Source organism: Podarcis tiliguerta, assembly GCF_965153285.1.
Source record: "Podarcis tiliguerta genome assembly, chromosome: 11".
Taxonomy (NCBI): Eukaryota; Metazoa; Chordata; class Lepidosauria; order Squamata; family Lacertidae; genus Podarcis; species Podarcis tiliguerta.
This window is the reverse complement of record NC_139544.1, coordinates 46,318,066-46,331,891: the sequence shown is the minus strand read 5'-3', so window position 1 is coordinate 46,331,891 and position 13,826 is coordinate 46,318,066. Positions and strand designations below refer to the sequence as shown.

At 39.6% G+C, this 13,826-nt stretch overlaps 1 protein-coding gene and 1 long non-coding RNA gene across 14 annotated transcripts in view; one reads left to right on the top strand and one right to left on the bottom strand.

The window, feature by feature from the left end:
* CPLANE1 (ciliogenesis and planar polarity effector complex subunit 1) overlaps positions 1 to 13,826 on the bottom strand; it is a 52,712-nt gene that overhangs the window by 4,514 nt on the left and 34,372 nt on the right. For 8 of the 13 annotated variants that reach the window (XM_083402569.1, XM_083402571.1, XM_083402564.1 and 5 more), the window contains 17 exons: positions 13,091 to 13,381; positions 12,248 to 12,976; positions 11,471 to 11,640; positions 10,508 to 10,622; positions 10,039 to 10,119; positions 8,726 to 8,777; positions 7,575 to 7,673; positions 7,104 to 7,202; positions 6,103 to 6,198; positions 4,459 to 4,577; positions 4,123 to 4,318; positions 3,675 to 3,919; positions 3,477 to 3,558; positions 2,722 to 2,880; positions 1,784 to 1,817; positions 1,383 to 1,514; positions 457 to 622 (listed from right to left, as the gene is read on the bottom strand). In XM_083402569.1, coding sequence (XP_083258695.1) covers positions 457 to 622; positions 1,383 to 1,514; positions 1,784 to 1,817; positions 2,722 to 2,880; positions 3,477 to 3,558; positions 3,675 to 3,919; positions 4,123 to 4,318; positions 4,459 to 4,577; positions 6,103 to 6,198; positions 7,104 to 7,202; positions 7,575 to 7,673; positions 8,726 to 8,777; positions 10,039 to 10,119; positions 10,508 to 10,622; positions 11,471 to 11,640; positions 12,248 to 12,976; positions 13,091 to 13,381 — 2,865 coding nt within the window. The remainder of the gene's footprint in view (positions 1 to 456; positions 623 to 1,382; positions 1,515 to 1,783; positions 1,818 to 2,721; positions 2,881 to 3,476; positions 3,559 to 3,674; positions 3,920 to 4,122; positions 4,319 to 4,458; positions 4,578 to 6,102; positions 6,199 to 7,103; positions 7,203 to 7,574; positions 7,674 to 8,725; positions 8,778 to 10,038; positions 10,120 to 10,507; positions 10,623 to 11,470; positions 11,641 to 12,247; positions 12,977 to 13,090; positions 13,382 to 13,826) is intronic. The other 5 variants (XM_083402574.1, XM_083402567.1, XM_083402572.1 and 2 more) reach the window with 4 other exon arrangements.
* LOC310659588 lies at positions 4,468 to 7,097 on the top strand. Its single transcript, XR_014502833.1, has 3 exons — positions 4,468 to 4,598; positions 6,121 to 6,696; positions 6,740 to 7,097. It is a non-coding gene; the product is annotated as an uncharacterized lncRNA (long non-coding RNA).

Genomic DNA, 13,826 nt, shown 5'->3' with positions numbered 1-13,826 from the left:
TGCATAGACAACCCCCCCCCCTCCCAAATTTGGTTGCATGTTCCCTGTCTTTCTTGGGCTGTAGGAGAAGCTAACCCATACTCAATGCACTGTTCACTCCAACCAGAAAATAAATGAATGGAATGTGTGAAGGACAAAGAGAAAAGAGTATCTCTACTCATTTTGCTCTACCCACTACTGGTATGTTAGGCCACCCTTAGATTAAAGGATCAGGCGATGTGATCAACCCCTCTCCCCACCCCTTCTCATATTTTATCCCACAAATAAATAAGCTTTGATCATTTCTGTATCTGAAGCAGCCCCAAATGGATCCAGCTAATTTTAAAGCTGTAATTTGCAGCAGAAGCTGATTAGGGCGTTCATATCTGAGAACGACATCTTAAAACATTTTAAAAATGATTTTCTACGTTGAATTGTTACAGCCACATGATCACAATACAATGTAAGTAGTCTTACCATTTTTCTTCTAAAATGAAATGGATTGTGTTCTTTTGCCCTTTGTTCAGCCAGCGTTTGCAGATACTCAGCTAGCCTTTCCTTTCGCTTTCTTTTCATCCAAGTGTGTAACTCTTTTCTCTCCTTTTCTGTTTTACGTGAATGCCCACTCACTACACTGGAGAGGCTGGAATACAGCACCAAAACTCAGACATAATTAACACAGACTAATTAGATGAAATAACATTTAAAAGCGTGTAAAAGTAGCATAGCAATATATATGTCTGTTTTGATCTCAAAGCACTATAAAGTTTCCAAAAATATCAAGTGCATGGACAACAAAAGTTAGTCCACAACTAGAACTGGATTTGGACCACTCTCAAGGTAACACTAATAACTTTATCATGTATCTCAGTGAAGCCGTGTGGGCAGGGAATAAATATCCAAGAGACGGACAGGAGTGAAGCCTTCCAGCTCAGTCCGATCTGCCTCTAGGACAGAAACAACAACGCAGCCTTCCCATGATTGGCCAAATTTAGGGCAGGCTGAAATCCACTTCCCCGGATGGCGTGGGGACCATTTTTGGTGTTGTGCTGGCTGGGACACCCGCCCACCCCCCCGAGTGATGGCCCATTGCTGGATAATGGCGGGGATGGGGTGGGGATGTTGTCCCACAATGCCACCTGACCGGTTAAGGTAAACAAACATCTATCACAAATCTCAGTAAAGGTTCAACTGTAATTATTTACTTACTGCCTGCCTTCCAATGAGCTCAAGGTGGCATACATGGTTCTACCCTATAAGGTAGGCTAGATTGATAGATAATGACAGGTCCAAATTCACCCAGCGAACTTTATGGCTGAGTGGAGATTTGAACCTTGATTTTCCAAGGTGTATCCTAACCTCTAACCACTCTACCACAATGTCACAGGTCATGTAGCAATTACCTGGATATTTTTTTTGCTTGTGTTTCTGTGAGACCCAGCTCTGAAGCAGAAATGCCACCCTCAAGTAGAAGATCCGCAATGATGTCAGAAACACCACTCAAGCCAGTGATCTGCAGAGGATCTTCTGAAAAACTATTTTAAAAAGGCAATTGCATTACTGCAAATAGGAAAAACATACCACTTCTAGAAAAAACTAGGGAGGCAAATTTGATGGTACATTAAATGTATAATTGCAATTTCATACCTTTACTTAAACAAACAAAAAAAGGCATCTGCGGAGACTTTCATTTTGGATCAGGACTTTGGGTGGGCAGGTTTTTTTAACCCTTCCTCCCCCAAGCTATTTTCCCATGTCCAGTTCTCCAGACAAATCTCCTATTTCAATATTTTCTCATACATACCTCTCATCCAGTTCTTCTGATCTAACGTTAATATCTGCAAAAAGAAACAGAATTTATTGACAGCATAGATTGTAGAAGAGAAATGCACCATAAGATACAACCAACATGGGACACTGTACAAATACATTAGGACAGAAACAGGAAAAGTGTGACCCTGTAGATGATGTTGGATGGTAACTCCTGTCAGCCTAATGCCAAGGATATTGGGAGTTGCAGTGTTTGGATTTGCTAAGCAGTCATCCATAGTTATTTAGTATACATAGTATTTAGACAGTATTACGTTATTCAGGACAACTACCAAGTTTAGTGTTAAAACCATAGCATGTCTATCACTAAAAAGGGACTGTGAGGACACTAGTCTAAAATAAACCATTAAAGCATTGCCACTATTTTTTGGCAGCCCACATATTTTAAAAAGCCACACTTCAAATGCCTCTCATTAGATGATGAACAGCACAATCCTACAGACCTTAGTGACACAACAATCATGTTTTACCAGGGCTCAACCATCCATCTGTGGTACAATGCCATTAAGAAAAATGATTTATGCAACACTCTCACGCCAAGCCTTTGTCTAGCTCTGTAAGGAACAGAGGTAAGACAGGGCACCTCATATGGGGGATTATAGAGGAGTAAGTATAATATTCTGCCCATTTCTTTTTAATATGCAAAGATCAGAGGAAGCAGAATACAGAACAGAGGTAAGTAACAGCATAGGAAAGAACAATTTCCCAACCAGGCTCAACTTTATCTACCATCTCACACAGGTCCATGACATTTTCCTCAAATATGACAAAATGAAATGGCAAAGTTAGAAATGTTAATGGAAGCAGAACTATTCCACATATCATGATGAAATGTGGCTACTATACAAATAATGCTAACTAAAAACAGTAAGCAGCATGATTACAGAATAATCAACAAGTAGGGAATGGTACCAGAAGATGACTTTTTGATTCTGGGAAGATTAGAAGCTGATGCTGAAGGAGAAGCAGAGGGTGTTTGCAAAGCAATGTAGTTAGTTTGAAATGATTCCGTTCCTAAACTCCTTTCCTCCTCTGTATAATTCTCCACAATCACACGGGTTGAATAACGCTCTGTTTCAACAAAAGGATAATTGAAACCAAATGAGTGCACATTGATTTTTAGAAGCAACAAAACACATTTTTACAGTATGTTCAGAGGAGCAGCCGTGTGAATCTCTTGTAGCAAAAACAGGAAAGGGTCTTGTGACACAAGGATTTTTAAAAATAAAAATCCAGTGTTAATCATGCTCAGAGTTTACCCATTGAACTCAATGGACTTAAGTCTATTAAATTTACATAGATCTGCTCTGTGTGACTTAGGGTATTATCCAACTACCAAGTTCATTATGGGCATAAGCTTTCGTTGGCGATAGTCTCATTCAAATCCATGAAATGAACCAATACATTTATTAGGTCTTGAAGGTATCATAAGACACTTCCTTATTTTTGCAATATTTCGATACATTTGGATTATTTTACCTTTCCCCAATGCTCCCTACACTGTTTTATTCATTTCAAAATATTTTATCCAGCAAAAGCTTTCTCCATCCATCTCATCCTCACAAACTCCTACCATTCTCACCCTGAGCCCACATCCCTTTCTCTCCTGATGCTGACAATTATTCTCAACTTTCCATAGATCAGCCAGCAGAACCAACAAGACCCACCTTCTTTACAAACTTTAACACCTGGGGCAAAGAATGAGATGTCATCCTCTCCTGTACCTACATCTTCTACAGTGTCCACAACCTTAAAAAAAGGAGAGAGATCACAAAGCCACACTTTAAACATAAATATTTCTCCAATCTTTAACATAGGCACAAAAAAGTTTTGAGCAGAAGGAAGCATATAAAACATAAACCTACCAGTTTAGTACTGCTAAATTCTTTTTCTATTCTTTCTGCCACGTTCTGTAGGGCCAGTAGTTGCCTATCCATTTCCTGTAGCTTGGCAGAAATGTGCTTTCTGCTCATTTTTCTGGCTAATGGTGCTGTGGAGGAAGCAGTGCTGAAATCCTCGTTCAGGAGGTTCAATGTTAGACGATCACCAGGAATCTCTGTCTCTTCTGGCTTGGGTGGCGCTTGGGGCGATTCCGTTTGAAGAAGATCTCCTTTGAATCAAAAAAGAGGGGAAAATGCTTTTCCATTAACTGCTAGAAACACAATATACAACAATGAACGCTACAGCTTTGCAGGAAGAACTTAAAGTGTGTTTTGAAGGGGTGCACATTCTCAGAGGAATTGCTCAATTAAGAATATCAAAAGGAATCGGGTTTAAAAGTGAATATTTTGAAATAAAATGAAAATTGTTCACCTTCTGTCTCAAATTCTTCAGGTGGAATTGTATTGGTAACAGATGCTGCCATGTGATGCAATTTTGCAGAAGCTGGGAATTCAGACTTCATAGGCTGAGTGGCAATGTGTTTTGGAACAGACTCAGAAATATCTGGCAAGTTTTTCAGAAGATCACCATCTTCTATATCAATCACATTGATAAACTTCCGTCCAGTCTAAACCACATCAAAAAGATCAATATTAAATTTTTAGATGAAATTAGTGAACTACTCCCCCTTCAGTGGATGCATGAATATAACACACATGTTGTATCTATGTACTGCTGCATCATCAGCACATATTTCTCATAACTTACCAAATCAGATGTAATATCAGATGAGGATTGTAAAGACACATTTCCTGATTCAGCAGGGAAAGTAAGGTTCAAGTACACATCTGGTGGCAATGCCTGGGGAACACTTGCAGGTAAAAGCTCTGTGTGAAGAAAAAGAAATTGTTAAGTCACCATGGGCAGTAAATATCCAGGAATGCTGGAAAATATATTTGGACACAGTAGCAATAGGACTGATAAGAACATTGAAAACCTGAATATGCTATGACAGTAAGGTATTTTCCTCCTGTGCTGAGCAGTGGGGGTTAGTTATGGTAATATAACATTGGGCATGTTTAGCCTGGAGAAGAGAAGGTTAAGGGGTGATATGATAGCCATGTTCAAATATATAAAAGGATGTCACATGGAGGAGGGAGAAAGGTTGTTTTCTTCTGCTCCAGAGAAGCGGACACGGAGCAATGGATCCAAACTACAAGAAAGAAGATTCCACCTAAACATTAGGAAGAACTTCCTGACAGTAAGAGCTGTTCGACAGTGGAATTTGCTGCCAAGGAGTGTGGTGGAGTCTCCTTCTTTGGAGGTCTTTAAGCAGAGGCTTGACAACCATATGTCAGGAGTGCTCTGATGGTGTTTCCTGCTTGGCAGGGGGTTGGACTCGATGGCCCTTGTGGTCTCTTCCAACTCTATGATTCTATGATTCTCTCCTGCATACCACTGGGCATGCTGGCTGAGGCTGATGGGAACTGGAGTCCAACAACACATGGAGAGCCACGGGTTCCCCATCCCTGTACTACAAGTGGGAATGAGCCTCATGTGTCTCCCCCAGAAGAGGGATTCTGGCACAGTTTACTTGACTAATGGTGCTCATTTCCATCAGAAAAACTTTAATTAGTTTTTCAAGGGCCTAGCTGCACTAGATGCAGCAAATGCATCATTGGATCGCTCAGTATTTCTTCCTTTTTTTTGGTTAAAAGCAACCACAGAGGACCTGTGATTCTGTTTGGAGCAGCAGCCCTGGGGGAGTGGGTTAACCCTTTACCTATCAAGGCAAATACAGTGGTACCTCGGTTTAAGAACAGCCCTGTTGACAAACTATTTGGTTTATGAACTCCGCATCCAAACGGTGGAAGGGCGCCTCGGTTTCAGAACAGCTTCGGTTTAAGAACGGACTTCAGGAATGGATTACGTTCGTAAACCAAGGTACCACTGTAACTGCTTTCAAAGGGAGAAAAGACTGCTTTCAAAGACAGAAAATTAAATGGGAAAGTTAATCCCTCTCCTCCACAAGCACGTTCTCAGCAGAAAACAACATGATGTGTGATGGGGAGTCCATTCGCTCTTAATCATAACATATGAAATACAAATACAAAATTTGCTCAAAAGTTTTTTTCTAAGGTCTTCACAGAAGGCAAATACTAAATATTAACTTCTTAGCTATCTTTGAAAAACAAATGACAATAAAAGAGGGTACATAAGTGAAAAGTGTTGGTTCATCAACATTTTTTTTTGCCAGTAAAAATCAACATGAACTTTCTGTCCATATTAACTGGGGGGGGGGCAGTCTCATACTATAGTCATATATGGATTCTAAATCAGTAAAATAAAGTTTCTAAAGGAAGATACAATGTACACATATAAAAAATCTACACGGACAGACTGATGGCACACCTGCTACAGACGCAGAAGGAGGGATTGATTGATTTTTACCAGATTCAAAAACGATTTCTTCTGAGATGGTCTGCATAGCCTCAAAAGGTTTAACAACTTGATTGATAAAATAAAGAAAAGTGAAGATGAATCAATAGCAGGAAAGCACATTCTATTCTTTATTAAAATACAAGGATTTCAGAGGATATTTTGAATAATTTGGCCTTAGGAGAGCAAGTGAATTACTTGAAGATTAATTTAAGATAAAAAGAAATTAAAGATAACTTTAAAGATACCTGGTTGGATCCAGAGGAGTCCCTTAACGGACTGTCAGTTCAACAGATCTGCCTACTCATTTGCCAATTCTTCCTCTACCCTACAGCAAGGCTTGCTATCCTGTAGGGCATGCTTGGCTTCCCAAGCAGTTTCTGGTGTTCCTCAATTTATCTTATTATAAGGCAATGATGAAGCTTTTCAAAAATTATTTTTCACCAGCAGGTGGCGCTGTTGAACACCACACCTAATAGGCTGAACCCCATGCTCAGATCTCATAAGCAAGGAGGGGGCATTATAGCACCACATTTTATTTTTCCAAAGGACCCTTCTCCCTCTGGTGTGGTGCCCTTATTAGAATGTTTCAGAGATTCTTGAAAAACAGGAAGAAACTTGGCTACTGTGACAAAAGGATGCTGGACTAGATGGGCCACTGGTCTGATCCAGCAGGTTAGTCTTGCATTCCTGAGTTCCTGTTTCCTCTCCTTCTAACAACGGCATCACAGATTTGTGCATGCCCTGACATATGGTCCTTGGAGGAGCAGCAAACACTCAATGTGGCCAATCTTCAAAAAAGGTTAGTCCCCTGCAGCACCTCCCACACTATTCTCCAACATCCAGAGCAAATTTTTAGTCATTCCAGGAGACTTTGGGAAAAGTGGAACCCACCCAGAATGAACACATTTGAAAAACAAACAAGCAAGCAAGAAAACCAGCAGTTCATACAAACAGACTGAAAGGAAGCACACCTGTTACAGACGCAGAAGCAGCGGTGATTGGTTGATTTTTATCAGGTTCAGAAACTATTTCATCTGAGACAGTTTGTACATCTTGATGTGATTTATTAACTTGATTGGTAAAGAAAAAAAGTAAAATCAAGGTCAATCAACAGAAAGGCAAAACAAAACATTCTGTTACTTATTGAAAGAGGGTTATTTCCGGATGGAAGGACTGAAGGACTTGGTCTGAAGAGGACAAATTTCATACACAATGCTTAACATTGTAAAAATTATTGATTGCCATTTCTTCCACAGTTCTTAGGCTGTAATCCTAAACACAACCAGAAGTCACACTGAACTCAATGTGACTTAGTTCTGAGTAGACATGCATAGGATTGTGCTGCTAGGAGATATTCTAATATAAATTAACTTAAAGGAAAGCCATTTAGCTGCAAATGCTAAAAAAGCATCAACATAACAATTTCCTGCAGGTTATTTTACCAGGATCTGTATTTGTAGAGGCATCTTGAAGATCTGCAATTCTTTTTCTTACAGAAGCCAAGTAATGTAGTCCTGCTGAAGAAATCACTGCCTCTGGGTCTAAGAGGGAGGAAAACATAATTACTATCCACATCAAAATTAGTAGGGGAAGAAAACTATTTCAATAGTTTTTGCTAATTTCATTGTCTCAGCTGTACAATTAAAAATGAAAAAAACATAATTCATATTCAATAAAAAGGATTAGAGAAACATTTTTGCATATGTAGGTGCGTTAGGTGAATCCTGCACTTATATCCATTATAAATATAATCACAATTTTACAGACGGGAAACTGATGCCAGGAAATAGTGATTTGTGGGTTCAAGGACCCGAGCCCCGCGATGTGGAATGAATACACACGGACACGTGATATAAGGTTTATGGGCAAGGAAAGGCCACAACTTTTATTGGTTACAGCAGTGAAAAGGTATTGGCTTAGGCATTGGATGTCCACAACAAAGGGGTTGAATCACCAGTAGGTGGAGCCTGTTGATGCCAATCCAACTATAGACTCTCCCCTGATGTCACCGAGGGTCGTGCCATGGCCTCCCGCCAAGCAGGCATCGGACAGAATACACGACCGCCAGATTCCTTTAACGGAATACCCAAAAATTGAAGGCATAGGCGATGGCCACACCTAGCGCTTTGACACACCACAACACATTATTCCAATGCCTAACCGCCACGCGAGCCGAAAAAGCTCGCCGCCAATACCTTCAGAGCTGCAACCAATCCCTAACGCTATTGATGACACTATCCAACCACAAATCATTCCCCTGGTCCGTGAGAGTCTTTATTTCAAAATGAATCCACAAAAGCAGTGAAAGCATGTACAGTTATGACTGATAATTCATTCCGAAGTTCTTTGTATCTACTAGATCATGCTAAATATCACTGTCGTTCAAGATAAATACCATGGGTTGTGTTCCATCTTACTCCTATTCAGAGCAGACCAATGGAAATTAACGGGTATGATTAAATTCATTCATTTCAATGGATCTACTCTAAGTAGGACTTAGTTGGATACAACCTCATATTTCAATATTTCATATTTCAACCTCATATTTCATAACTGGATCTTCCAATTTTAAAAGTTTTGTTGAAATACTCACTCAGTAAGGAGCCACCATCATTGAGGTCATAGCTGAATTCTGTTTGATTATCCTGACAGAAGAATAAATATGATTAAATTCATATAGATTCAACTGCTGCTAACATATTTCAAGATACTAATATTATTTCAATACAGTATGTTTAAATAAGAAATAGTAAGTGTGCAACTCCTTTTGATTAAGAGATCATACATGGTTTTCTGTAACTTTCTTACAAATTATTATTTTAAATTTGATTCGCTTCTGTGATTCCCATCATCGTTTTAAAATATACCTAGGAAGCATTTGAGGGAGAGAAATTAAATAGGTTTTGTTCTGATTAGTCCATCCTGTCTGAAAGATCTACTAGATACACAACTGAAAAATTATGTATGTTAACATTGCTTACTTCATAGAATAAGTCTTATAATTGTTCTGCCAGAGTATAATAATAATAATTTTATTATTTATACCCTGCCCATCTGGCTGGGTTTCCCAGCTGAGCTGTTGTGTTGGCTGAGCTGTTTTGTCTATATGCCTTCCCTTTTTCTTTCTCCAGAGTTAACTTTAACAGGTCAGCATCCAATTTTTTCTTTGCCTCCTACTCAGAATAGGCAGGAACATGTGGGGCTACCTTTGAAGGTGACCCGGAAACTACAACTAATCCAGAATTTAGCAGCTGGACAGGTGACTGGGAGCAGCCGCCGAGACCACATAACACCAGTCCTGAAAGACCTACATTGGCTCCCAGTACGTTTCCAAGCACAATTAAAAATGTTGGTGCTGACCTTTAAAGCCCTAAATGGCCTCAGCCCAGTATACCTGAAGGAGCGTCTCCACCCCCATCGTTCAGCCCGGACACTGAGGTCCAGCCTCGAGGGCCTTCTGGCGGTTCCCTCCCTAAGAGAAGTAAGGTTACAGGGAACCAGGCAGAGGACCTTCTTGGTAGTGGCACCCGCCCTGTGGAATGCCCTCCCATCAGATGTCAAGGAAATAAACAACTATCTGACTTTTAGAAGACATCTGAAGGCAGCCCTGCTTAGGGAAGTTTTTAATGTTTGATGTTTTATCATGTTTTTAATATTCTGTTGGGAGCCGCCCAGAGTGGCTGGGGAAACCCAGCCAGATGGGCAGGGTATAAATAATAATTATATTATTATTATTATTAGGAATTTCTTGGCTCTGGACGTGCTACCCCTGGTTCCTTTTCTACCCTGCCCAGGATCAGACCTATTATCGTATCAGTGTCATTTCTGCTCCACATTTAGCTGCTCTTTTCTCACTATGAGACTCTATACTTAATCTGTATAGTTTTTTGTGTTGTTGCTGTTGACCTTTTCACTGGCTGCACATATCTCTTGTTCTCCCTTCCTCTGCTCCAGAGCTGTTATTGGCTGGACAATGTCACACGAAACCTAAGGAAAAGAAATGCAGACATGTTCACATGGGTGGTAGCTCAGGCAGACTTATTTACTGAGCAATTGTACTGATTTGTTAGCAGGGAGGTTATATGACAATAAGCTTTGGACCTGATTTCCTCACAGGGTCTTCAAGTTAGTAATTCATTCATCCCACACTTTTCAGTGAATTTTCTCGTTACTTTCCTAACCACAAAAAGTCTGTTTCTTTTTTATAGTGGATTTGTTGCGCTAGCGCAAAAGAGCATTTCAATTGTGCAAATCTAAATCTCCCACTATGTGCTTGAATCCCTCTTGCTGAATACCAACAGCTTAGAAGTGCTCATTAAAGCAAATAATACAGTCAACAAGATAATTATGAGTCAGAATTGCTGTATCACTGTACCTTTGCTTGCTCTACAATATCAGCTGAAACAACGGAGTCATCTTGTTGAAAAGTCACAGTTGCTTTCTTCCTTTCTTGCTTCTCTTTGATCTGTTTCTTGACACGCCTCCTCTGCCTATTATTACATTAGCATTTTAACAACATTCAGATAATTCTCTCTTTGTATTTAGGCAAATAGCAAAGTCCATCAACTGAGCAACCTAGGGATGGCACTGGTATTAAGGAACTCGCAGAAAATACAAATACCACCTGGTAAGCCTCTTTATATGTCCAGGTGTTCCCTGAGAATGGATCCATCTGAAAACAGCAGGAGGCAGCTGGGAAATGGCTGTTTTATTTACTTTTACCGCTTAATACCACAGTACAACAGAGATACAAATAATTAATTTTGTGTCTCAAGAGCATGTTTAAAAGGAAGCAAAAATGGGCAAGTTATATACTCAAATGACCATGAGACTGGACCACAAGACCCTGCCTGCCTCTCCCCGTGGTGTTTTGCACGGTGAATTGTGCCTATGGAGGTTTCAGTATTTGATAGAATTACCGTGAGTAGTTCCTCTCCAGGCTCATTAGGGATCAGAGACAACTCCCACACTTCTTAAAAGAAGCAGAGAACTTGTGGGGCTGAAGCCTCCTTCTTTAAAACAAAACATGTAAAATAACAAAAGAGAAACAAGACTGATGCTTAAGCTTGGTGGGCTAAAAGGAACAAGAGACAGCAAATCAGAGTTTATTGAAGTTTCTGTGGATCCTAATCCAGACTAAAGTCAGCTTGCTATCTTGCCTCTGATTTGGCAGAAGAAACCACTGTTTCTGAACCAATACAACTAGAAGGGATAAATTATATTTGTTTTGTAATTTATTATCAGCCCATAGTTACTGCCTTTTTCTTACGTTAAGTTCACCAAAACTGATATGATCACATTTAGATAGATTGGTATGATCAGTACTATTTGTTCTTACCTTTTTTTATTATTCATATCTTGTCTCACTTCACGCGGTTTAAAGTTAGCTTTTAATAACTGAATCTTTTCAGGATGGTCTTTAACCCCAATGTGGGGGACTTGGACAACCTGGCGGCTTTGCTCAAATGCAATGATAGTTTGAAGTGGGATGAGTTTTGGTGTTTGAAACTGTTTAGGAAAGAAAGCAGGATTTGATAATTATGTGAATAATGTTATTTTCCCCAAATTGGATGATGACTTTGAAAAGCAAAAGAGGTCAGATTCTGAAAATACTGAAAGACGTTCAAATTCCACTAATGTAAACGGAAACAACAATCAAAGGAAGGAGTAATGTTTATTAAGACATACTTAATTCTTATGCACATCTTTTAAAGCAGAGGTGGAGACTCTGTGCCCCCCTAGATGTTGCTGGATTCCAGCTCTCATCAGCCACAGCCAACATGGTCATTGCTCAAGGATAATGGGAGTCAAAGTCAGCGACATCTGGAGGGCCACCAATTCCCCGTCACTGTTTTAAAGGGAAGGTTAAATTATTTAATTAAAATATGTGTTATTTCTTAAGTTGATATCCTCCAAAGGATGCCCAGCAGCAAATAGTTCAGTAATAAAAATACAAATGAAAATAAAAACATAACATCTAAAAACAACAAAACATATAAAACATCTGTAGCAAATTCCAGAATGGATATAACCAAATCGTGTGTCTAGACAGGCTGACCGAAACAGAAAAACTTTCAAAAGATATCTTTATGCATGCTTATATAGAATCAATTACCTTGGTGAGTGGAGGTAAATTAGTGTAAAGCAATGGCATTCCTGTCTGCGAAAAGGGGTCTATGGAATCAAAGTTCTTTTCCGAAAGTTTAGCAGGCGGCATAGTGGATGGATGCTTGTATTGTGAGTAGGGCTTCAGATAAAGCAAAGGAATCGGTGCAAAATTTTGGTAAGTTTTATGCAAGGGAATCCCATTGTCAACCAGTGGCTTCTCTGCCTTTAGATGTGCATGAAGATGTTGAGAAGGCGCCATATTTTCTTTTTTCTCATATTCATCCAAATTAACATGGTTGGAATGACCCTTATTTACAGTTTCTGACCAACGGCCTGCCTGATCATAGTTGTTCAAATTTAGGTGTTCTGTTGTTCCTTTGTACTCTGGCATCTGTACACCTTGAGGACTCTTCACCAGAGGAGGAGGTACACCCCAGGCTTCTCTTTGTTTTGGGAATGGTCCATTGAAAACTTTTGGGGTTTTTACTGGGCAGATATTGAGTGGCTGGAACTGAAAGTCAGGTTTAAGTTTAAGCAAAGGAAGCCCAGTTGCATTATTTAAGGGTTTTGAAACTGGAATAAGCTTAGGTATCTTCTCAGCATTTAGGGAAACTGATAATAAAGGTAATGGTCTGGCTGGAACCTGATGAAGCAAGTTTTGAAATGGTGGAACCTGGCTTGTTCCAATGGTCTGGCCCTCTGGTAAGCTTGAAGAATCACTGATGTGCAGTGGATTCTAAATGAGAGAAAAATATACTGTCACAAGGTGAACAGACAATGGCTTAATGTAATAGATGAAGACCCTAAATGAATTATAACTTTACATTTAAAAGTGCAACTCTCTACTTACTGAAGTATCTCCATTATGACTTTGATAATGCAAGCTGTTTTTCTCCTGAGAATTGGTGTTTTTCTTCGTGACATCACTACTGTTTTCTAGAGTTGTCATCTCTTTTACTGGCAAGTCATACGTTACAAGTTTTGGAGGAGTCCTATCGACATCAGTGCTGCCAGTGTTTGAAGCCTGGTTTCTTCCCAACTGAAAGGACTGTGACTGCTGCATCTGCTGTGACATATTTGGCAAGTTGGCAAATGATGATCCTACTACTTGCATGAGGCTCATAAAGTTGATCTGCTGCAGCTAGAATATAAACAGAAATCATGACTAAAAAAACCCACGACTTCATAATATTCTTATTCTATTGCACTGACTCAGCAAAGTGCAGTTATCTAGGAATGCAAAAGTTGCTATATTTTAGTGAAATAATACCAGCTGAATAATACCAAGCATTCTGCTCAGGAACATCATATTTCACAAGCACAGTTTTGCCCTGCGCAATTATTGCAAGTACTTTATTGTAGATGCAGAATTTTCACCAATATATGAATAAATGCAACAGTACACAGTCTTGCTCAACGGATCATCTCAAGTCACATCACACTGCTCAGAAACGCCTCCTTCATGTGAATACAGTCAAACCTTAGTTGTCAAATGTAATCTGTTCTGGAAGCCCATTTGGCTTCCAAAACATTCTACAACTGAGGTGCCACTTCCGATTGATTGCAAGAGCTTCTTGCACTCAAGC